Here is a 24,946-nt window from a genome sequence, read left to right on the forward strand (position 1 = left end):
TCTTTAAAGAAAGTGCACTTATTGGCTTTTTCTGCAGCTTTGAACTGCGTCCCACAGCCTCCATCACCAGAAAACGTCTGCTTATTAAAACAAATTCATAATTCCCCCAAACTAAGGTATTGAAAAAAAAGTATTGTTACGGTATTAGTACTGAAACTCAGGTATAACACTGGCCCTAATGACAAAACAATGTTGCACATATTAGCAACCACAGAGTTATATCAAACAAGTGTAAAGACTTGAGCTTCAAAAATAACTAATAGCTAGCAATAGCAAGTTAAAGCCTCTAAAACTGCTTCAGAAAATTAGCTTTTAGATTAACAACACTGCAGATGAAGACATTATCTCTGCCTTCAAAAATGATCGAGATGACACTGCTCTCCATGTAGCTGAATACAAAATCAATCAGTCTGTTATTTACAAGTGAGCGGAGGAGGGAGACAGCCAGCCCTTCCTGAGCGTACCTGATGAGCAGCAGGGCTGCTCGGCTGAGAATACAAATGAAAAGCTTACGGTTGCTATTCAGCTATAAACAATTGAATAAGTAATATGTGGCTCCAAGTGTAAAATACTGATCATTGCAGCCATTATAGGCAGGTGTCCCGTCTGCATAATCTCCATCATTATATTGACTCGTTTCCAGGTGTTATCCAGACACTTACCCAGAAGTTGTTCTTAAAGAAGGCCATCTTCACAGGAATCTATAAAAGAGGTGGAGAAAAATAAGTATTAGGGCAATCTGTAAAATGTTGTTCAGCCTTTTCTCTTCCTTCTGACAATAAACTTCAGCATTAAAGCGTCTGAAAATGACATGCAAACAAGTGTCCAAAGAGTCCCGACTTTATCAAAAACTCTCTGGACACCGTCCAATGCAGAAAGGGAGGTCCTGAGGGACAACAGAGAGCTTGACAAATCACTTCAAAGGATAAAGGCTGGGGATGGAGGGAGCTGAAGGAAGGAAGCAGGGAGGAGTAGTGTAAGGGGAGATGGGGGAGGAGAGTGAGGGAATACAGGAGAGGAGAGATAAATCGATGGAGGGAAGAAGGGAGGTAGCCACCAAGGAGACGATCAAAGCTTGTCAAACTGGAGGTTGCAGCACTCGACTCTGATTGGCTGAAGTCCCTTTCTGTCCCATGCTGCCGTTCATCAGCTCACATCTGAGAACACACTTTTCATATCGGCTTTCATATCCAGCAACCACTTTGTTTATTTACTGTTCTACAACTACAAAGTATGGTGGAAAAGATGGCATGTATGTATTATTATCTTACTTTAAAGCATGGACTCTCTTTACCTTCTAATAACGTTACACTCCGACATTCTGAGTCATCAGAAGCCATATCAAAATGGATTTTCACAACAGCTAGAGTAATTTCTAAGTTTGAGGTTTATGAGGATTTAGTTATCTCATTGTTTGATAAAACGTATTTGACTACGTAGGACATGACGTTGAAGCTCAGATTCAAAAGTCTGATTCTAAACTACAAAGTCACAAAGATGCATTTTAAATAACAAAGGAATACAACGGGTCTCCTTAACTTTCTCAAGTTTGAGTTGTCATGAGTGGAGTTTCAGCATTTGCATGACGGAGACACTTTATAATTGGCTGATGTTCAGGGTGGAACACACTCTAGCAGCTGAGCATACCCCCGCACAGACACAGACACACACAAAAACACTGGAATGTGGTCCTGCCCTTTCCAAGGGAATCCATAATGCAAGCGTTTCCCCAGGGCTGCCCTCATACAGGGTTTCTGTTATCGGTTATTCTGCTGACTGACTGTGAGAGTGTGTGTATGCGTGTATGTGTATGCTGACAACAGTCCTTTCTCTGCATTGGCATAGACTCTACCCAGACTTGGTGACCTGGCAGCAGCAATAAACAGAGAAACAAACACAGCAAGACCTGCACACACACACACACACACACACACACACACAAACACACACCCCCCTCACACCTTGTTAATTAGCTCAGGGTGGGACTGAAGTTCCCTTCAGACACCGTTCTGTTTGGCAGAGCAGGTTATCTCAACAGAGGAGAAACAGAAGGACAGAAATGTTATGGAGCAGAGTTCTGACATATTTCATAACAGTTTATTGATTTTGAGTGAAATATTAGAGATCATATCCTGTGATAGTTCAAATTAACAATTCAAAGCATTGTTTTTGTTTTACGTGTGCGACATGGTTTGTCTGATGTAATGCATCATCATAATAATGATTATTGTAAGATACATTTCTGTGCACCACAACCTTATCAACAGAAAATAAGTCCTGAACTTAATTGTAATGAAGCGTTCTAGACGAGGAAAAGTCAAAACATATCTAAAACTATATCTTTATATAAATACTGTATTACCAAAATTCTATAGAATATCTAATTGTATTAATCATGATATTAAGTCCATGTAGGCCGTAAATAAAACAAACTAAAGGGGAACGTAAACACAGCCATCAGTGAAATGAGATTTCTAAATGGCACAGGTCCATTGCCGATAAGTGCCGTGTGGGCAGATTTAAATACCCATGCAGGGGGACAGTGATCCTGAGCAACGTACCAGATGGTTTTTAGGGAACAGACGGACGACAACAGATAAAAACAGATATACACCGTGATGGTGAGGTATGACAGAAGCCTCTTGTTTTGTTCTTGTGACAGCCTGGTGCGCCATATTGAAAGATAGTGTAGAGCTGAGCTAATTAGCCAATTTGTTTGAGTCCCGATTGTTTTGACACGGCACGATCCAGAAGCACAAAGACAGAGAGAGGTGTGCCCTGGGACCCCATGTGGATAGCAGCCACGGCGGGATTTATAGTAAAGAAGCTGACATCCAGCATTCTCCATCTGCTTCCAACTAAACATTCAGCTGAAATCATGCAGCTCTGAGGCAAACAAAGCCCAGAGAAGAAGTAAGACACACTGTGGCCTTGATTTCCCAAGTTCAAGATCATTTTTTACTCAGAGATTAAATGCCTGCCCGAATGTTGGTCTTGCTGCATGCGTCTCCATGCACAGACGGCTTAACCACAGCAGCAAATTGCCACCGACTGCAGACAAACTGTGTGACAAAGATAAGACTTAAATATATATATATTGTCTGTAACATTTTCATGGCATAGTTGTTGAGAAACGTGAAGCTCATGATGGTGCTGGAGGAAAAGTTAGAGGATCAGCAAAGTCAGTAAGATTCATGAGCAAAGGTCCGTAGCAATCCATCCAGTAGCTGTTGGACCAAAGTGCTGGAATGACAGACCAACATTGCCATCCCTCCTGCCAACGCCATGCATGGCAAGATAGAAGAAAAACTGAATATGCAAGGTTTGAGGTGAGGTTCATATCATCACCAAACAGACAGTGACAGTCACAGAGACACGAGGCAGCCGGCCTTATCAATGGAGACACAGTGACCTCTCCTGCTCTCTGCCGCCCTCACACTGCCTGCCAACACACAGATGGCTGCCATGAAAAATTAGGACTTAAGAAAAGCAGATGGGGCGGAGTGAAAGAAAGTATTTTACACAGACAAACACTACCCACAAGCCATTGATTTCCTGCAGGAAATAAATGGTGCATCCTCTCAAACCATGCTCAGCATTTCTGTTTTTATTTCCCTTTCCTCTTTCTTTTGCCACAGAGCAATCTACTAACAGATGTCTCTCTGAAGGAAGAGAGGGAGGGTAGGTCAACTCAAACTCCCGCCCCCTCACTACCTCCACCTGCCTCTCTCCCTCCTGTGGGGGAGAGGAGATGAGAGAGGTTGGACAGGAATTACCCCCCCCCCCCGTGTCTCTCCTCACACTGAGAACCTCCTCCTCCTCCGGCTTAAAGAGCAAAATAAAAATGGAACTGGGTTAAATGTAATGACACAGCCGAGCGTGGAATAAAGATTCTTCACTGTCCTCCGAACAGGCACATTTGTCACAAGCTCAGGCAGCAAAGCAGGAGGGAGATAGGAAATGACACAAAGGAATAGAGCAAGAAAAAAGGACAGTTAGAGGTGACAAATAAGAGGAGTGAGGCGAGGTGGGTGGATGGCGAGAGTCTTACTTATGTGGCATAAGTAAGATGGATAAAAAAACGGTTTCCCAAAACATGCAGCAAAAGACGTAAAGCCAGGTCAAGACAGGTAAGACTTTCATCCTAAAACAGCAAGTTTCTATTAGTTAATTACCCGATATTCATAAAAAAGAATCAACAATCCAATCACTGTAATTGATCGAGTAATTTATTCAAGGATTCTATGTACATGAGATCGGGATCATTTCTAGCAGGCGTCTCGCAGCCAACGGTGCAAACAATGCTAACGGTGCAAATTGGGGCCAAATTGCTGACAGAGCGAACAGTGTTCACCTCTTTGGTGCTCTATCAATGCTCTGATTAGGGAATTTAGCAGCTTGAAGAAACAAGACTGAGTTTAGAGCCATACAAGTAGCTCAGTGACGCTGTTCTTAAACTAAATGCTAACATCAGCATGGTAACGTGCATCACAATGACAATGCTAACATGAATGAAATGAATCAACAAAGTGATCATTTTCATCCAATTCTAAATTGTGAGGAATTGCCCAATGTTTTTATCTTTGGGTTTGACACATACATTGTTTGAAAACAACTGTCTTTCACTTATTAGGTCAGTTAATCACAAAAATAATCAACACATGAATATGTAATAAAAATGATCATTTGTTGTATCCCGAGTGTCTCCACACATTGTTTACAAACATCTTTACGGTCATTATTACTATTTGAGAGAGCAGCAGAGCGGTCAGATCTCTACGTCTACAGTGCAGGTGTGAGGTAAGACAAGGACAAACTTAATTCATGGAGCAGCTGGAGGATTACAGAGAGGTCTACTGCACTGCAGATCGACTCGTCTGTCCCTCGGTATAAGTTTAAAACCCGATTTGGCGAACCGTGGAGGAGAGATCTTTTTTTTTTGTCCGGCCTAATTTCCCTTTCACCGCCACCCGACAGCGCTCTGCACTCCTCTACCAGCGTGGGATGACTCACTGCTGGGGCCGGTGATTTAGAGCAAGACTTGGCTGTGGACACTTAGGAGTTTCTTTCATGAACATAAAACCTATAGCGGGTCGATATGATCGGTCAAGCTCCAAAATAATCGTTCATTTCATCTCTACTGATCAAATTCAATAGTTTCTCCTTCCATTTGTCAGAAGAGATTTTTGACACAAAAAGGAGCACAACAAAAACCTTATTTCTGCATTTTATTCTCTGATCTCTTTTCAAACATATGGTTCAGCCCAAAAGGTCAACGTACGATTCAGAGCTTTAAATCAGTCTCAGGATCTTCATTCAGTCAACGGAGCCGGCTCGTGAGGCCTCAAAGGACCCAAATGTGAACTTTTGGTCACATGACAACAGATGGTCATAAATCCAACGTCTGAGAATGAAGAACAATTTTAGGGCTCAAACTAACAATTACTTCCATTATCGATGGATCAGCGGATTCTTTTTTGATCAATCTTTCTTTTCAAGTTTATTAAATGTCCTTTATGATATATCAGCACACAAGTTGGCATCTTCAAATTTCTTGTTTGTTCTAACTTTTAGTCCAAAACCCCCAAAAATGCAGTTTACTTACCGTGCTTATCATTTAATGACCAAGAACATCAGCAAATATTCACATTTGAGAGGCTAGAAACAGAGAATGTTTAGCATTTTTACTTGAAAAATGACAGAAGCGATTAATCGATTATCGAAAACGTTTTCTTCCATCAACAGATCTACAAAACGTTTTAGTTCTGAACTATTTCAATAATCGATTAATCATTCACGTCATTTATTCAGCAAAAAAGCAAAACATTCTCTGGCTCCAGCTTTTCAAATGTGAGGATGAGCTTTTCTCTGTTTCATATCATCAAAGTGAATATCTTTTGGGTTTCGAACTGTTGGACTGCAATTTATAAACAAAAAGATGAATTGATTTACCAAAAAGAAGAAAATAAAAACAGAGAAGTCAGTCAACGATCTTATGCACGAAGCTGAAATACAGAACAGATGAACTGCCTGCATCAGACCTGGTCTTACTTGATATGTCCTGGTGGTGATTCATTGCGTGTCTATTAGGAAGAGAAAGATGTCATCAACAACAAATTCAGCGCCCCCCTAATTGTCGGCGCAGCCCACAAAGCCAAATGCGTCAACAAAAACATAAGAGGACTAAAACCAGAGCCTGCACTTTAACAATGACACACTGGAACCAACAATCACATCACCGCCAACTTGATGACAGAATTACACCCTGTAGTTAATGACTGAAGCAGCTTCAGCAGCACTGCGCAGAGCTTCTTCTCTTAAAGCGATAAACAGGCTGCTGGGTGAGCCTTCAGTGACTGAGACCGAACGACAGCAACAGTGAGACAGCAAACACAATAGACAGGAGGGAGGGAGGGAGACACCGAGAGAGACAGAGACACACTACCCAGGCTGTCAGCCCCCCATTGTCCCGGCCTGAATGTGCTTTTGTCACAGCAGCATACAGCCCCAGACCCGTCCAGTCTATGTCAGCGTGCCAGGCGGGCATCACTTCCAAAGCACTGGCATGACCGGCTGAGTGAGTGAACAGCGTGACAGCAGACACTCTCACAATACACGGAGACGTCCTACGCGGCTACAGATGAGCATGTTTGCAGCAGTGCAGCTGCTGGTGAAGAGACCAACACTGCAGTGCATCGTATCGGAGGAGAGGCTGAGGACCAATCGACAGCTCCTAGTCGTATTTTCTCTTCTATTCTTAGTAAAACTTAACTAATAAACTTGTATACTTGACAAACTATACACAGTTTGAGTTTTGTTAAATATTTGTTAAAAAGACAAGTTTAGTCAACACACAAAAGCCAGTCCTCCCATTCATTTCAACGTGTAGCCTGAAGCGGTGGGTATCGCAACCAGCCAATGTTTGATACTTTTGCTTTATCAACGCCTGCATTATTCTTTTATTGTTGCATATTCACTTTCTGTCCGTTGATTAACAGACTAATTGCTTCAGCTTTGGTTTTCTGATCTCTGTTCTGTGAATAAACAGTAAAAAGATTAAAACAGAAACAAACGATTCTGAGCATGATTATGCAGTCAAACTGTAATCAAACACACATCTTAAACTCATCATTATGTTCAAGGTTTCCCTCCTCTGGGCTGGCTGATTCCTTTTTTTAATTAAAGTAATCTCAAATTGAAAATCACCCTCCATTGTGCTATTAAGCATATCAGCAAAAAAATCTTTTTCTTTCACCTCCTCTTCTCACTCTTGCTGTTTTGAGCATAAAATGAACCAGTAACCCAGAAAGAGATCCGGCACCATTCTGCCCCAGGACCCTCCCATCTGCTGTGAGGAGACCTTGGCTTGTGATGGTTTTACACAAACTGTTTTCACAGCAGGGCGACACCTGTTCTAACCTGAACTTCTAAACATGCATTCATAATTGCACTGGGAATCTATTGCGCTGTAAATCAACAGCTCTGAATTGAAAGCACTAAGAGTGTTGTTTGTGTTGTCGTTGTGTAACAGGTTAGCTTCCTGCCTCTGGGTTCTGCCCTGCTTGGCAAAGCAGAGGGAAGGCCCCGCAGCACTACAGCCTACATACGAGAGGCTACACATGTATAATTCATATTTGTCATTGGCACCATACAATGCGTTGTAGGAGAGACAATAGGGGAGGGGTGGAGGATCACAATAAGGAGTAGTAAGAAGATCCCTATGGGTCAAAGAGAGGGAAAGAGGAGTCACCAGGGAAGGTGAAGAGTCCGGCTGATTAACGATGCATGGCTGCACATCAACACTGTTGCTGCATTCAAATATAAATGCAGAACAGCAAGCTCTTTTTATATTCGCCTGCTCCCTTTTTCTCTTCTCACCTCACCCTTTCCTTTCTGTCAGACACAAATTCTGACGTCTGGAGATGTCAAACTCCTGAAAAAGCGCCGGGCTTCACAGAAGTGTTTGTGGTTTAGTAATTGGTTGAGTGCCGCATGGCTGTGAGCAAGCAGCCAGTCGACGAAGGCCGGTGTCACCAGAGGGTTGGAGACTTTCCGAGCATGTTCTCAGGTGGCCAGCCTCCTCACTTTCTGTGATTGCATAAATGACAAACTGTAACTACATTTTTGAAACTGGAGTGATTCCCGAGTGTCCTTTCTCGCCGGGATCAGAAAGCAATTTCACCATAAGACTACAAATCACACACACACACCGGTGAATCATAACATAAATATCCAAACAACAGTCACCTGGCACATTCAATTCCAGGGTAAAAAATTAAATAATGACCTCCGGATTTGCACACACCAAAATAAAAACGTGTGGCGTCTGAAAATATCCAAGCTTTACATTAAAGTGCTTTTACGCTGTCCAACTACTCTCATCTTTACATTACTACCAATGTCTATCTACTACTGCGAATCCAGTAAACATGCCACGCAGTGTTGGGTCACTGTTGAGCTATTAGCTATGGCAACATGTGATATTTATCATGTCTGGCATAGTGACAATGCTAGCGTCTAGCCTGTCAATCACTCACTCGGCTCACATAATGTGCAACTGTGTGCGTCTCCAAGAAAATGAATGGTTGTATTAAATCTTTACATTTCATATTCAGTGCAGACCAACTTCAACAAAAGCTAATATTCAATGATGGCTATTTTAAACAAGACTGAGACTATAGTTATATTTGTCGGGCTGTGATGATCGGAAACCACAGTATGAACTTTGAGTGGATGGTGGGTATATATATACAAATTCGACAAAGAACACAAATGTCTACACCAAATGTTAAGCTCATCCATCCAATAGTGGCTGAGACGTTTCACTCAGAACCACACATGTCAACCCCACAACGGTGCCGGAAGAAACATCACCAACATCATCAGGCTTCCTCCTCTGGATACCATGAATGTCTTTAGAAGAGGTCATGGCAATGGTGGGTAAAACCATTTCTGTATAGAACACATGTCCCTAGAGGTGGAGATGTAACCTGAGGTCTAACCATACCTTTAGATACACATCACAGACGGGCCTCAACAGACAGGCACGAGAAAACAGCCTTTGGTCAGTGAATGAACATCGATCGGAAAGAACTAAGCAGCGCCAAGTATGACTTGCCAAGATTGGGCCTGTAAACTGAGAAGAAGTGAGAGAAAACATCCCCCCTCCCCCCATCACTGGTAGACTTCTTTTTATTTAATAACCCCCACTTCACTCGTCTCCTTTCTCTCCATCCCACTCATCCTGACTCCCTTTCACAGCGAGGAAAAGGTGTCTCTCCTGTTGAAGCCAAGGCACCAGAGAAAGCCTTGTTTACATCTTTGATACCAGCAGACGTAGCAGCACTCGACTCTCAACTCCTGCCATTAGCTTTCACAAGCAGAGAGAGAGAGAGAGAAAAACAACACAGACCATTAAAAGCACAAGAAGACAGATGTGCTGCAGTGTGAAGATGCAAATACTGTGGCGTACGTTACAGTGTTTTGAGAATTAAACGTCCGTCTGGCAGTTCAAGGGGAATTCCAGTCTTGTTGTTTTTGGTGCAATCTCCTGAGAGCGATGCAATTAAGCAGGGGCATACGTCAAAAACCTGAAATGATCCGTCTTACTCTCACCGTTTCATTTTCTGTATTTGTAAAGTTTTTGTTCTTGCATTTGATAGCATGCATATAATAGAGCAAGCATGGCAGGAAATGTTGAGAGGAAATCAGGGGTGTTGTGGTCATAGACCAGTAGGCCACACTGAAACCCCCCCAATGTGTATATAGTTTTATCAGAAAGGTTTATATACAAACATTACTGATATCTGGTAGTGATGACATTAACTTAAATGATTGTTTACTGTCATATTAAAAGACCTATGTGTGTGTGTGTGTAATGTGAGAGTGATGAAGCCTCCACTCCTGTATTTGATTTTCAGGCATTGGTTCAAAACTTTTAGATTATAAATTGTGTCTTAATTTTTTTTTAAAGGGTTGATTTGGTAAAGTTAGGCCCATAATGCATTATAAAAAGGCACTACTCAAGTGTTGATGGTTCAAAAAGACAATTTGAAACTGAATTATCAAACTACGATCCAAAGAGTTAAACCATGTGGGTGTCTCCAGGTTGAGTACTATTCTCCAATGGAGGCCAATAAATACCTGCCATACCTCTAGAATTCACATAGGATATCTAGAACACACCAGTTAATATGAGCAGGCATGAACAGCTCTCTCTCTCCGTGTAACCTAGAAACCCCATAATGTGTCTCTGTTAACCCACAGTAAACACACACAAATGTTGGCCGATAAGCAACAATACATTGAAGTACAGAAATGCAAAAGACATATTTGAGGAGATTTATAACCAGTGCACAGGAAAGCACTGATAACATTGTGTTTTTTTAACTGTAAAATGTCCAGTCCATCTTTAAACTCTCACATATCTGTATGGATATCAGCCACAGTTTAGGTAGGAATCAAGTCATGGATTCACATGATTGTACAAACGTCATAGTGAAAAATCCCCTCTACAAAAGACAAGCTGTCTCAGGATGCAGGAGGACCATATGACCAAATATCCACCATTCACCTCCAAAAAATGTCTCTTAGTGAGCATGAGAGTAAAATAGAGTGCAACACCAATGTGCATCAGTCCCTCCTGTCCCACCTTGACAGATGATGCTGATTCTGAACACCTCTATGGAGAGATATTTAGGTCTGCGAGAGTGAACATTGCCTACTAACTTATATTTAACGTTCATTTTAAGCTCATGCATTTGCCTGTCTCTCGTTAAGTTGTGTCGTTCAACAAGCTCCACGTCTTTCCGTCCATGTGTCAAACAAACGTGTCTACTAGTGCCGCCGGGGTTTCATTTCAACAATGTCACAGCCATGCATGACCAACTCGATATTTTAAATAGCCTAGCATTAGCTCAGGCTTACGAGCCAACTCCTGCATTCATATTCACATGACAGAAGGTGGTGCAATAAAGAAAATGAACACTCCAGTACCTGTATGGACTTTTCCCAACTGCGTTTATAGTACATTTTCCATCCCCAGTCTTTTCGGCGGCCACGGTCCGACACTTGTGTGCACCCAGAGCGGTTTGATCATAGTAGTAGAAATTCAACCAGGCACTTTTCAGTGTGCGCGCAAACTCCCGCCCAGCTCGACGCTGATTGGCTGCCCGACCCGTCCGTCAGAAAGTAACGCGTAAGTAGGTATAGCAACCATGTGAAAAAGGCGGGTGTAAGAGAGTATGCTGGCAGCCTATTGGGTATTTCAGTTCCAGAGCAACGCCCACAAAATACAGAACGTAAGAAATGATATGAAACGGACCTGAAGGACGTGGCTTCTGTGTTCTGCCGTTCTGGAGCAATGATCAAACAAAGAGTGAGCAAAGTTCGGGCATTTAATAACTTCTGTACCCATTATTAAATTCACACTGTTTGACAGCATTACGTATATTATGCATCAGCTGGTTCCAGCCCCTCAGTGAAGCTTGAATGGGTTTTAAAAGGATACACTTCACATACATATCGTTACCCCACATATTCATATAGCATATATACTCTTATGTCAGTGCATGTCATGTGCAACACCTAGACACATGCATATTCACATGCAGACAGTCTGTTTTATCTGTTTTGTTGTTTTTATCCTGACACGGTTGCAATCTTCCCATGTAACAGTGTTAATCTGTATAGTGTTTCAAGTTAAATAAACTAACAAATAACTATTTTTGTTTCACAATTATTCAAGCACTAGTCTCTTTGCTTTTTTTCATGGCTGCACCATTCCATCCAATTTAAATATTATTCATGTGTTGCTAATCATTCTGTACATTTCCCTAAATGTAGCCTGTTATACTATATTTGGTATGGTTGGATCCTTTATGATGTCCACTTAATCAAATAAAACTGTGTGGGTTTGAACCATGTTATGTTGTACATCCTGAGTTTATAAGTACTAACCTGCTGGTGGTTCCGTGAGGTTTTAGGGGTTAAAAAGGCAGCTTAATTCGGGAGAATATAAGGAATATAGATTTGTATTTCTCCTAAATCAATGCTCATCTATCCTATTGACTTCTGTATATCCATGCAGTCAGGCCTCTTGGGACACTAAATAGACCCTGTTAATACAGAAAGACATGCATGCACATTACCTTTTGCATACAGTTAAAAACAAGTGTAATTCATAACCACAACACAATATTTTTGTTAAATTGTTTTTTGTCTTTGGGATAGACTTGTCCTTTAGTCACTCTTATAGCTTCAGGGTGTCCACTGCAGTGTGATAACTAAGAAATGTGCCTCACTAACACGGCTCTTAAAAGTTGTTAAAAGAAGCTGCAGTATTGAGTGCTCTTATTATATCACTGTCAGTCCTAATAATTATATTACAGCTAATGATGACCATGACCATACAAGCAAATGTAATGTAATTTATACATATACAACCCAGTTAGCAGTGATTTGCATGTCAAAAGACATATTTGGACCCACAAAATTAAATGCTGTTTTAAATGCTGTTGAAATAATGGCTTTTTGACCTATAAATCACCAAATGTATACATGTGATAGAATTGCAGCTTAAAGGATAATAGGACAACATGTCCATCATACTTGCACAGGATATATTTCAGGGGGTTAGTGACAGGAAAATACCTCCAGGTCAACCTCCTTATCAAAATCAGATAAGATGGCTAAGTTGCTGGGAGTCGTCCTGGAGGAGACTATGGCATGCAACACTGGTGAGATGCATGTTGATTGATAGTGAGGAAGTGCCGCGGTTTTCTCTGTCAGTTCTTTAAAGTTTCCTGTTACATACACGTGCAGTTATTTTTTCCTCTCAAATGTAAAGCTTGCTGTGGATGATTGGAGGTAGAAATAAAACCCTGATGCTCTGATCCTCATGAGTGAATGATGTATCCCTGCAAACAAGCAGGGTGTCATCACCGTGGAGTCAACAGTTGAGTCTGTACTGGGTCACTCTTAAATGACTCAGGGCACATGGAGCATGGTCGCATCTCTCCTGATAACCTTACTGCAAATCTAACCGGGTGACTTTTAACAGCTCTCAGTGCTGTGCTTCACACATGGAGCCCTCTGACTTTGTAACAGGAGAAAAACTGAAGGGTGACTAATGGTCTGAAAGAGGTGACTGGTTTGCATAGTCAAATGTATTTTAACATCAGCAGGTATCTGTATAGACTAGATGATGAAGGTACAGTCAAATAAGGAAAGGCTTCTAAAACTGCATATGTTTACTTTTATGCTATTTTGTACAGCGTGCTGCTGCGTGCTGCAGTCACGTTCTGAGGGGGGCGATGGAACCACATCATCTGCAAAAAGCAGGGATGTAATTCTGAGGTCCCCAAAACGGACACTCTTCTTCCCCTGGCTGCGCCTTGAAATCCAAATCACAAACAGGATTGGTGACAAGGAACAACCCTGGCGGAGGCCAACACGCAATGGAAACGTGCCTGACTTTGTGCCGAGTATCTGGATTCAGCTCTCACTACGAGCCATACAAGGACTGTATGGCTCGTAGCAACGACCCAGGTACCTCGTATTCCCGCAGTATACCTCCCACAGGACTCCCCGAGGGACACGGTCGAGGGCCTTCTCCAAGTCCACCAAACACATGTAGACTGGATGGACAAACCCCTACAACAGACCCGCAAGGGGAAAGAGCTGGTCCACTGTTCCATAGCCAGGACAGAATCTGCGTTGCTCCTCCTGAATACCCCAATAATTAGAGCACACTCTCCAGTCCCCAATTTTAAAAAATGTGAACCACCACTCCGGTCTTCCACGTGACACTGAAGAAAAAACTCACAGATCACAGTAAGTATTTTAGAGTGACGTTGAAGCTCACTATTTACTATTTTTAACGATATTTGAAACGTATAAATGTGTCCATTTTCTATCTAAAGCACATGCAACTGGCGTCTTGGTTGACACTGGGAGCCCTGCCATAAGCACAGCTGGTATGACTCACTGCTTCAACTTCACGTGTCCTTTCAGGTGCTCTGACACATCAAAGATGTGAGCAGTGAGAGGCCTCTGCTGGAGGTGTTGATGCTTAGTGAGGCAATATTAAAATCAAGTCTGGGTGCAACACATCATAATGTCAAAGACGGTGGGGTAGCACAGCACGCAAGTTTATAGTTAGAATAGTTTCCTGTGGTGAGATTCATTTATTTTCACTTCCACCTCCAGACTTACATTGAGCTGCAACAAGACAACATTTTACCAAAAAAGTCACAAGGCGAGATGTCTAAGATATCAGATATAATTGTGAGGGTTTGAATTAACACATAAACGAAACAAGTTTCAGATCATGAAGAGTATTACTTATCCATATGTTAAGTGTAAGATGGCATGTACGGGAAGGTAAAATACAAGTTGTGTGGTTATATACAAACTCTATCTTTCTGTAAACAGTCTGTTAGCAGTGTCCCTCATTTCCACTATGCAAATGAAACGGAGGATAAGCCTTTATTTTAAAGAAAAACTACCAAATTAAATTAAATGAGCTGTGGAATTTAATCATGTATCATCAGTGCCTGTCACCTGTTGGTGTACATATTATTTGCTTCATAATACAGACAATACACTCTCACTTGTCTCCCCCTAAAAGTCCTTTGTGAGTTTCATTCATCATATCAATACACTGTAAACAATTTAGTGTGACAGATACCAGATGAAGGGCTTTCAACAGCTAGGTCTTCCATAGCTGTGTGATCACTAGCCGTCTTTTTTTGACCTACTAATTAAGAATATTAAGTACAAATTTATATAAAATTGAACAGGAATTAAACTGAAAAAGACGAGGGTTTTTCAAGACAAAGTGGAGTGCTTGTCCTCTGATGATAGAATGCTAAGATTGTTGGGTTATTTCCTGTTTTGAACTCGGCTTCAGCATGTTCATTTTTGCAGTAACATTAGTCTCTAGGGAGATGGCAAGAGCAAAGTTTTGAATGAGGCCCAATGTACACCCACATGTTCTAAATAACCTCTCTTCCTGTGTGTCTCCGTGTTTCTGCCTTTCATCGAGCTCTTTGAACAGGCTGACTGATTAAAGCTGCCAAGACAGAAGATGGCCTCCACTGCAGACAAAGCCATTTGGATCCAGAAAAAGAAGCTGACTGTCCCCTTAGGGGTCCTCTCTTCTCCCCAGGAGATCCAGTGTGTACAACATTCATCTGTGATAATAAGTACTTTGTGCCTCATCTCTGTGATATTACTGCGTTTTGCTGGCTGTCCCTCTGCCTCTCTGTGGGTTTGTTGGCCTGCAAGAAGGTGATCAGGGGTACTGCTGCTCATGTCTGCGAACCACCATGACCGTTTTTTAAGTAGCACCCATGGTCAATCATAATTTTTTTTTTTTTGTATTGTCAATTTTCCATCCATGTGAATCTTACTTACAGTATGCATTACTTTATGTATCTCTTATCCTTATCCTTATCATATGAAAGTAGAATGCACCTTCTTCTTCTTGTCTCATTAGACTGATATTGTCCAGTGCCTCAATAATGAGTTTTTATTAACTCAAAGTATAATGTACAATTTGAACATTAGTTTTACTTTTTTCGTGCATATAAAACAACATAAAGTACAATAACAAATGCATAGGACAGGAAAGAGCAAGAAGAGTAAAAAGTATAAAATAAATACCCACAGTTGTACTGTATGTCGAAAAAAGTGGAAAAAAAGTTTGCCGTGTCAAAAAAAAAATCCTTCATAGTATAGTGTGTTGAAAAATGTCTTAGTATTGTATGATAAAAAAAAGTCCTAGTATAATATGTAGAATACATTTTTTTTAAAGCCTTCATAGAATAGTATGTAAAAAAGTTTTTACCCTCCTATAAGGCTTAGGAGAAGGCTGAAGGCCAAAGACCCTGAACGGGAGGAATCTTTAGTTAAAGTTTGAGCCCCATCCCCTTCACCCCAACCTCTTTATTAAAGGACACTTTTTGTTTCAACTGCCTCTGACTCTCCTGTTTTAATTTGAATCCTGCCTCCACGTCCCCTGGGTTGCCACACTATTTTTAATGAGATTCCACACTCCAAAACTTTAAATTGTCTAACTTCAATTTGGCCCGCAAGCTTTACAGTTAAAAGTTTTTCAACAAGACAATGTGCAGAAACTCTTTTCTCTTGAGCCATTACATGTCAAGTTATTGCAGAGCAGGAATGAAATTCAGACAACCTTGCAAACACAAGGGGGAGCACTGCCTCTACTTTCAAAACTTTCAGGCTGGCACAGCCAACTTGTCAGTGACTTTTATAATAAACTGTCAAGGGCTTGATACTTCCTCTTTTCATGGTGTGATGGTGGGGGAATTGTTGACCCTTAGTTTCTGTGTTTACCTGACTGTTTGGTGGACCCAGTCACTTAAACCAGATCCTGTTATCATTATTGTCTTGACACAAGTGCACTAATGAGTGCTTTTCCTCCAATTGGACCATGACATAATGGGAAAATACCACAGGCATGATATGGTCCATCAGCACTTCCAACCACAAAATACCCACAGAGCAAACAAGGCCTAAATTATAAAAATACATCAACACAGTATTCAGTCTTGTGTTGTAATATAGATGCTGCCTGTTGTCCCCCTGTAATAGCAAAAGCCCTATGATTATGTAAACGTTTAAAAGAAACACAATCTATAAATGAAAAATCTAGAAGAACCTGTTGTGAGGCAATAGAAATGCTCCCAAACTCATACCGGCTGTAGCCCCTTTAAAAAGCATTCAAATAAGACAAGCGAAGAAAACAAACATCACATCACATGCACACTGACGAGGAGTTGCAAGAACACATTACTCTGCTGCACCTTTAAGACAAACGTAGTTGTTTTCTTGTCTTTAACACTTAGCATGCTAATTGACAGGAAAAGTAACAATCTTATTTTTTTTTGACAAACAGGATCATCCAACAGGTTGCCATAAGGTTACATTCCGATAAGGTCACTGTACTGAAGGGTTCCTGCATTAAGCCAGCGGTAACCAGGTTACTTAAGTGTATATAAACTCACTGACTATACCATAACGGAAAATGTTTGTTAAATGACAACACAAATCTCAAATATAGTTGCAGTCAATAGCCCAAGTTTGTCCTTCATTATGTACAATGCCCCTATCGGCAGTGGAAAGTAACTGAGCACATTCACTCAAGTACTGTACTCGAGGACATTCTTAAAGTACATGTATATGTACTTCTAATCTGCCACATTTCATTTTTCCACTACAAACAGCTTGGCATATACTTTTCAAATTAAGATCTTACATACAAAACACATGATCAGTTTTTAAAATGTAATTGTTTTTAATTAAACTGCTCAAAATGATGCAGTAAAAATTAGATAAAAGTACTTCTTTGATGATGATCCAATAATAAAATATCAACCTCTTAATATATCATACTTTTGATACTACATTTAGATGATAATTTGTAATGCAAGACTAATTAAATATCTTTATATTATTGCTAATTTTACTGAAGTAAATCATCTGAATACTTTTTCAACCAATGGTAGCGCTCATATATTTCAAAGTTAAAGAAATGACTTGACTGTCCATATGGTATTGATTTGACAAACCAAGTCCCGGGAGATTTGAAGGTGTCCAGTTCAGCCATAGTGTGACTGAATAGCAAGTTTTTTTCCTTGTTGCTCGGAAGTGTGTGCGTGAAGTCAGCCGTCTGCCTGGCACAGATGTGTGTTGGTGTGCTTCCAGCTGTTTGTGGGGAATCATAATGTCTGGACCAATGGTCTGGTCTGGACTGGACTGGAGGATCCTCCCTACAGCCTGTGAGATCATCACACTTTTAATTAGACCGGATCCACCAATTAACGGGAAGTCAGCCGGTCTCTCTAAGCCCTTTAAAAGCTGCCGAGTCAAACATCCAGCAGTGTTCTGACAGAGGCTCAAACAAGGTGGGTTAACTTTTATTTCCTCTTTTATCTCTCAGGATTTTCAGAATGAATTAATGCTATTTCTGCTCTGACGTATTTATTCTTTGTGTGTCTCATGCTTTGTGTCATATTTACAGAAGGATGTCTTCCACTGTGCTTGGTGCTGTTATTCTGCTGGTGTGTGCCTTGACATTTAGTGCTGCTCAGAGTGAGTATAACTTGTGTGGCCTTTGTACAGCATAGAGAAACATTTACCTGAAATGTATTATTCAGTATTCTAAATGCCAGAATGTGTTTTTGAATGAAGGACTTTCCTGGAATGTATCCAGGACGTTTTTTGCTCTTTTGTTCTTGTACTGTTTATTCTGTTAATAATCATTTACCAGAGGGGGAATATTTGTCTGCGGATTCGTCACTACTTCAGAAATCAATTTCTGGCACAGAGTGTTATTTACACACCATGTCCTAGAGCACATGTTATTGGACAGAAGATGGTGCACATTTTAAAGGCACAGATGTTGTTGTATCCCTCTCTGACATTTTCCTTCTGTTTTCATGTGCTCTATCTCATAAACAGCAAGCTGTAAAAGTCGATGTGGTGATGAGTACTCCAGGGGCTACATGTGTCAGTGTGATTACAGCTGCCTGTCTTATGGAGAGTGCTGCAAAGACTTCGCATCCAAATGCACCACAAGTGAGAGTTTTCCCTTCTGACATACTATTAATACCAGGAACTGTAACACAACGACACTGATGTCCAAAAACAATTTCAGTCACTGACTACAATGTTTTTCACTCATCAACTGTGGTTTTCATGTTACTTTATGACTCATTTTCCAAGTTTGCACTATTTTATTTTTTTACCAATCCCCATCCCTGAAGAGAGCAACATTTCACATACTGCCTGAATGTTCCATATTAATAACAAAATAATCATATCAATCTTAAATAATCAGCACCGTGTAGTCATGTTGTGTTTGTGTGAAACAGAAAACTCATGTAAAGGACGATGCGGAGAAAACTTCAAAAGAGGCCGGCTGTGTAGCTGCGACTCTAACTGCGCTGATTACAAACAGTGTTGTCCAGATCACCAAACCCACTGTGATGCAGAGGGTAAGCCTTGTCCAACAAAGTCAGCATGGTTGTACGTGTGTGTGTGTGTGTATTTTCTGCATGTTAAACTGAATTCCCTCACAATTTTGTTCGCAGTAGTATCACCATGATATTTGCTGTCCTGGTTAAGTTACCAGTGCTTTTACATCTTTGGTGTCTTCTTTGACATTTGGTAGTCATTTGATACACATGATCAGCAAATACAGTGACGGTGGTGTGATAGCATGGCTGCATGTTAAAGTCGGGTCTCACCCTTCTCAGTTGCACTGTCCTGCATCAATTACCATTTCAGCATAGTACATGTGTATGAATGGTGAAGTGCAAAGAAGCCAGGATTAATCTGACATGGCATGTCCAGCAGCATGTGGAGTAGTATGAAATGCATGCAGTAATCTGCACCGCTGCATTGAGCTAAATTTGACAATACTTTCTGTCTCGGTTAATTACCACAGACGAAATCAGTGGAGCAGCCAGTGCAACAGCACCAGTGAAGACTAATTTATGCGATAATGTAAATGATAACAAGCCCAAAGGTATATTTGACTTGGCAAAAAGGTTGATTTTTATTTTATTTTTACATTTTCAGTCATTTAGGATTTAAGGCAAATTGTTTTTCACAGGCGTAGCTCTTTAACCTTTATTCATGAACATTCCCACAGAGCCGACTGAAGCAACAGAGCCTTCTACATTCAACGAGGGAAACAATGCAGGTGACCATAGCTTTTACTCAAGTAAGCTACGTAAACTTCATTTCACATCTTGAACAGTTGCTACTTGATTGAAGACAGAAACCAATGATCATTTGTTTTAGATTACTTAAATGATAAGTGTTTTTTGATAAGAGACATGTCAGGAAGATGGCAGAAAGATGTTTTTCGGTTGACAGCCACACTGTGGCTCTTTTGCTGTGGTTTGCTTCCGGTGCCAAGTCTCACCAGAACAAGCCAAGAGCACAAGCCCCACGAGCCAACAGAAACACAAGGAAGCAATGTTGTCATGAGTGAGTAGGAGGGTGACGGGCACAGGCTCAGTCACAAGAGAGGAAAGCACAAAATGAAGCCAAGAAATGATGACAGAACATTTTCTTGGAGGATTTTTTTCAGTAGTTGGCTTGGAATAGTTTTGTGGGTGGTGATATTCTTGCACTTGTTACTTCTCTCTCAGGAGGAAGACATGTTGTGACATTTCCGTCTGGAATGTCAAGACATTCAGAGTCAGTGAAGTACGTGTTCAAGACAACAAATGCTGGAAAAAGACAGAGATAGTACTGATTAAAAACATTTTTAACACTGCCAATTTATCTTATTTTGATTTTGCCACAGATGACCATGTGATTCCACTGGACAGTCCAAATGTAGCTAAGTGTTTTTCCCCCAGTGAAGTTTCATGAGTGTGACATCCAGGCGTGCATCTTTTCCCACTTGTCAAATTCCTCTAGATAAGAACAGCCAGCTTTTTCCCAATGATGAGTTTTCCAATAATGAAGTGGAGGACCTGGAGAAAAGTCCAATCCCAGAGAGTGGCTACGAATCGTCTACAGCTGACCTGCTGGATCACATTTCTACTGAACCCATCCAGGATCCAGATACTCTGGAGTTTAGTACAGAGACATTTACAGTCTTCACAACGACTATCGCAGACATTGAACCAACACAGTCTGGTGACGGCCTCTCCACACTTTACCCCACCATTGCAGAAGCCCCCACTGAGAGCACAGGTACGTGATATCCAGGGATTACCTGGCAGGCACAAATAGATTTTCAATGTAGAGTGATGTTTTATTCTTCATGTTTCTGTGGAAATATTTCTTTAAGGATGGTCAATTTTTTTAACGCGCTTCTTACTAGTGTTGAATTCATACTCATGTCGGTCCTCCTCCAGTTGCCAGTGATTCGACCAGCTCATCCGACCCAGGAACAACTCTCCCTCATCCCACCACAGCAGCTGACTTCAGCCAGCCTACTCCAACCTCAGTACCCCAAACAGAGTATTCTCCCACAGCCGACACTCCAGAGCTAGAGACGGCAAGCCAGGCAGAAGTACAGCCTGAGGATGACATTTTTTCCAAAGATCTGACTGTAGCCCCCTCTGATGAACCAGAGGTAACAACCCTATCCAAAACAGCCTCATACACGCCTGTGGCCACAATATCCACAGGACCCACACAGGGCTCCTCCACAGTCCTGGAAAACACTCAGGTCACCACCATCCCTGCCTCAACGCTGAACCCGACACCCATCCCTGAGGCAACCACTTCAAACGAACCGGATGATACTGAGAAAAACACAGACAGTGTCACAACAGGCCCTCCGTCTTCTCTGGCAGACCTTGAAGATCCTCCAACCAGTGTTTCTCCAGAGGGCTACGGGGACTTAGCAGAGCTTGATGCCCTGACGACCCACATTCCTTCATCCACAGATGTAGTGCAGCATGACACTACAGATGAAGTCACACCAGGAACAACTACTGCTAATCCAGTAAATGTCACACCAGACCCGACCAAACCCGCACCATCCGAAGTCCCCTCAAAACCCCAGGACCAACCTGACCCATACAAACCATCACCGGCTAAACCGACTCTGGCAAAACCCAGCTCCAAACCTGAGACTAAGCCTCTGGACACCGCACAAACTCTCAACATAAACAATCCTAGAGACTACCAAGCAGGTAAGAAATGTTCTTGATCCAGATTCTCAACACAGCGCCCATAGAAAACAAATAAAGTCAAAGATGAAGGATGTGACTCTGAGAGGAGAAATGTCAGTGTGAGTATACTGACATTTCATCCCTGTGGGCTTTGAAGACATCAAATATATTTTAAGTGAGTCTAACACTATTGCAAAATGGAGGCCTCTATTTTCTGGTACATATTTATGACCGCTCTCAGCCTGCTTTATGAGCTCGGTTGTTTTGTCATTATGCCTCTGGGTGAACAGAGCTTCCTTCAAAGCGTAGCTACACTATATTAAGTGTTTTCCTGCTCTGTAAATAACACTTTAAAATAAAGCTTAGATACTTAAAAAAACAATTACAGCTCCTGGAGCACAACATGACAATTAACTCCCAGTAACCTGTCGGTGATTGCATGTCCTTTTTGTCTTATTGCTTGTTTATCCAAACAGATGGTTTTTCTTACAAATTGTGTCCTTTTTCTAAGATGACAGCAACGATACCAATCTGTGTAGTGGGCGGCCGGTCGGTGCAGTCACCACGCTGAGGAACGGCACAGTGGTGGTTTTCAGAGGTTAGTGCCAACCAGGCAGCTGATCATTAGACCTAAGAACTGTAACATGCATTCAGCCAAAATACCAGTTCATTAACATGCAAGAGAGAAGCGATGGATATTTTGTCAAAAACACAACTTGTTTTTTAATGCTACTTTACACATCTACTTCACTAGATAGATAGATAGATATAAACTTTATTCATCCCCAGGGGGAAATTAGTTTTGTAGAAATTAGTTTGTAGACTACTACACTACATCTCAGAGGGAATCTTTTCTACGTTTTTAAAATACAATATTTTATGTTTGAGTTGTTAGCAGTTCCTTGTAAAAATGAATATAATCTGTCCAAACAATCATCTCACAACGCCATAGATTTAACTTGTGACCGTTTCTGAGGGCCCGCCCCCTAGGTTGGAAAACCACCAGACCAAAGTACCTATAAATCTTTATACATCTACAAAGATTTGTTTTTAATTTTTGGACATTTTCCAGGGCACTACTTCTGGTTTCTGGACAGATACATGGTGCCTGGTCCGGCTCGTGGCATCACACAAGTGTGGGGCGTCCCTTCGCCCATCGACACTGCATTCACCCGCTGCAACTGCCAAGGCAAAACATACATTTTCAAGGTATATTTATCCATCTGATCTGAAACCAATGAGTGCATTTGACAAATCAGAATTCTGAGGATTTCATGGGTGAGACCCTTTGCACTGTATCAGGAGGCCTTTTTGCTGCAAAATACTCAATCTAGGCTGTTCTTTGATCTCACATTTCCTCTTGAGCCCTCTTGGCCATTTATCCACCTCTGTAAATTGCTGGAAAGGTTTATTTTTGTTGCTTGAGGTTTAATGTTTCGACTGTGATCTTTGCAGGGATCCCAGTACTGGAGATTTGAAAATTCTTTGTTGGATCCTAACTATCCAAAGGTCATTCAAGTAGGCTTTGATGGGCTTCGGGGCCAAATCACAGCTGCTCTGTCTGTGCCTCAGTACCAGAGGAGGAGAGAGTCCGTTTACTTCTTTAAGAGAGGTGATGCACTGCTGCTACAGAGTCAAGCGTACTAATATCTTTCAGTTTCTTTATTGATTTTGTGTTGTTGTATTTTTTTTTTCTGTGTAAAACAAAATTTAGATTTGTATTAATTAAATACTGTGTATGTCATGCAAATAATCTAAATGTGCGAATACATTCTGAAATTGACTCTTGAGTGGTTCTTCCAGGAGGATTGGTCCAGAAATATTCATACCAGTTAGGCACCAGTCCAACATGTGGCAGGAAAGTCCAGGACCCCGTTTACACCGTCCGCAGCCGAATGGTTCGACAAGCAGGTAATCCAAGAATTACAAATGTATACAGGACAAGAACTATTTTAACATACATTCCTTTTAACGATGACATAGATTCCTGGATGAATGTAACCGTGATGAGTGTACGGTGCGTTTTTGCCGGGCATTTTAACAGATTTACTTGGATTCATGTAAACTCAGGTTTATTTTGAGTTTCAACACATGAAGTCACTGAAAAAGTGAGTCATCCTTTTGTGACGGTGAGAAGGGCAGGGAGGTCCATCTTGTAAATATTTGGCAAGTGGAAATAGGTTGCCTGTCTACCATTTATGTGACTGCAACCGTTTAAGGCTTGTGATGTTGAACAGAAACATTTAAAAAATACATTTTAAATTACATAAATATTGATAAAAATCGAGTATATAAATTCATTCATTTTACTCTCAACTATTTTGTTTCCAGTGTCTATTTTAGAGCCGGTAGTCAACATCCGGACATCTTGGAGAGGTTTCCCCTCCACCATCACAGCTGCTGTGTCCGTCCCGAGCGCCAGAGATCCAGAGAGATACAAATACTACGTTTTCTCAAGATGTAAGTCATTGAGCAAAATATCGTTTTTAAGCTCTGTGTTCTGCACATTAAGAAACTCCTTGCCTTATTTTTGATTAGCTGCTAACACACCCTGGTTACCGAAATAAAAGCTAAAAAGGTCGTGAATTTGTTTTTTCTCTTCCATCCTAATATTTAATTGCTCCTCTTCAAAAGAACAAAACGTCCACAACTTGTCCGTCTGCACTGAGACTTTTGTTAGCCGTATTCACATCATGTCTGAGAAGCCTAACGAGGACCATGTGTGTCAGGGTGGGTCGGGATATTAGGCAGATGTAAAGGTCATTTAGGGTGGTGTCCTTTTACCTACAGCTCAAATGGAGCAACCACAGTAAAATATTCCATTTAAATGATTCCTACCGTCTAAAGAATACTGTAATTCCTGTCTGAGAAAACATTTCACAGTTTAATCATCAGGAGGGGTTTAGTGTCTAGTCGTTTATGTCATTCAAAAAACACTCCAGATTCAAGCCAAAAGCTGTCAGTTAATATCCTTAAAACTCTGAGGTCAGCACTGTGTGAAGATGCATGAGATTCTGTTCATCCCAAATTCATGTTGACTAAAAATGGAAACTGGGATGTACATGAAATAAAAACAAAAAACATCCTGAATACCATACATAAATCAAAATGCTTATTGAATTATTCTGTTTCTTTTGCAGCCAAATCCTACAACGTGAGTATCGGTAGTGAACGTCCCGTCATTTCTGCTCCTCCGACCGGCAACGCGTCACCTCAGAGCAACGACTTCTTGAAATGCCCAGCGAGAGTGTGATGAAAGAAAGTTGTATCATACA

The 24,946-nt window shown here is 41.2% G+C and overlaps 2 protein-coding genes across 6 annotated transcripts in view; one reads left to right on the forward strand and one right to left on the reverse strand.

Moving 5' to 3' along the window:
* fcho1 (FCH and mu domain containing endocytic adaptor 1) overlaps nucleotides 1-11,120 on the reverse strand; it is a 47,620-nt gene extending 36,500 nt beyond the window's left edge. For all 5 annotated transcript variants that reach the window (XM_076088294.1, XM_076088293.1, XM_076088292.1 and 2 more), the window contains exons 1-2: nucleotides 10,996-11,120; nucleotides 663-701 (exon numbers count right to left, since the gene is read on the reverse strand). In XM_076088294.1, coding sequence (XP_075944409.1) covers nucleotides 663-701; nucleotides 10,996-11,031 — 75 coding nt within the window. In that variant the 5' untranslated portion in view covers nucleotides 11,032-11,120. The remainder of the gene's footprint in view (nucleotides 1-662; nucleotides 702-10,995) is intronic.
* A 6,933-nt stretch (nucleotides 11,121-18,053) lies between these two features.
* On the forward strand, nucleotides 18,054-24,924 carry prg4b (proteoglycan 4b). The gene is made up of 14 exons (XM_076088305.1): nucleotides 18,054-18,120; nucleotides 18,490-18,606; nucleotides 18,903-19,025; nucleotides 19,466-19,558; nucleotides 19,685-19,735; nucleotides 20,348-20,379; nucleotides 20,478-20,742; nucleotides 20,907-21,692; nucleotides 22,183-22,269; nucleotides 22,744-22,880; nucleotides 23,127-23,283; nucleotides 23,475-23,582; nucleotides 24,003-24,131; nucleotides 24,812-24,924. The coding sequence occupies exons 1-14, from the start codon at nucleotides 18,054-18,056 to the stop codon at nucleotides 24,922-24,924; spliced, it is 2,265 nt and encodes a 754-aa protein (XP_075944420.1).
* The last annotated feature ends 22 nt before the right edge of the window (nucleotides 24,925-24,946 follow it).

The sequence above is a fragment of the Anarhichas minor genome, unplaced genomic scaffold (genome assembly GCF_050575085.1).
Source record: "Anarhichas minor isolate MPS153535 unplaced genomic scaffold, ASM5057508v1 ptg000010l, whole genome shotgun sequence".
Lineage (NCBI taxonomy): Eukaryota > Metazoa > Chordata > Actinopteri > Perciformes > Anarhichadidae > Anarhichas > Anarhichas minor.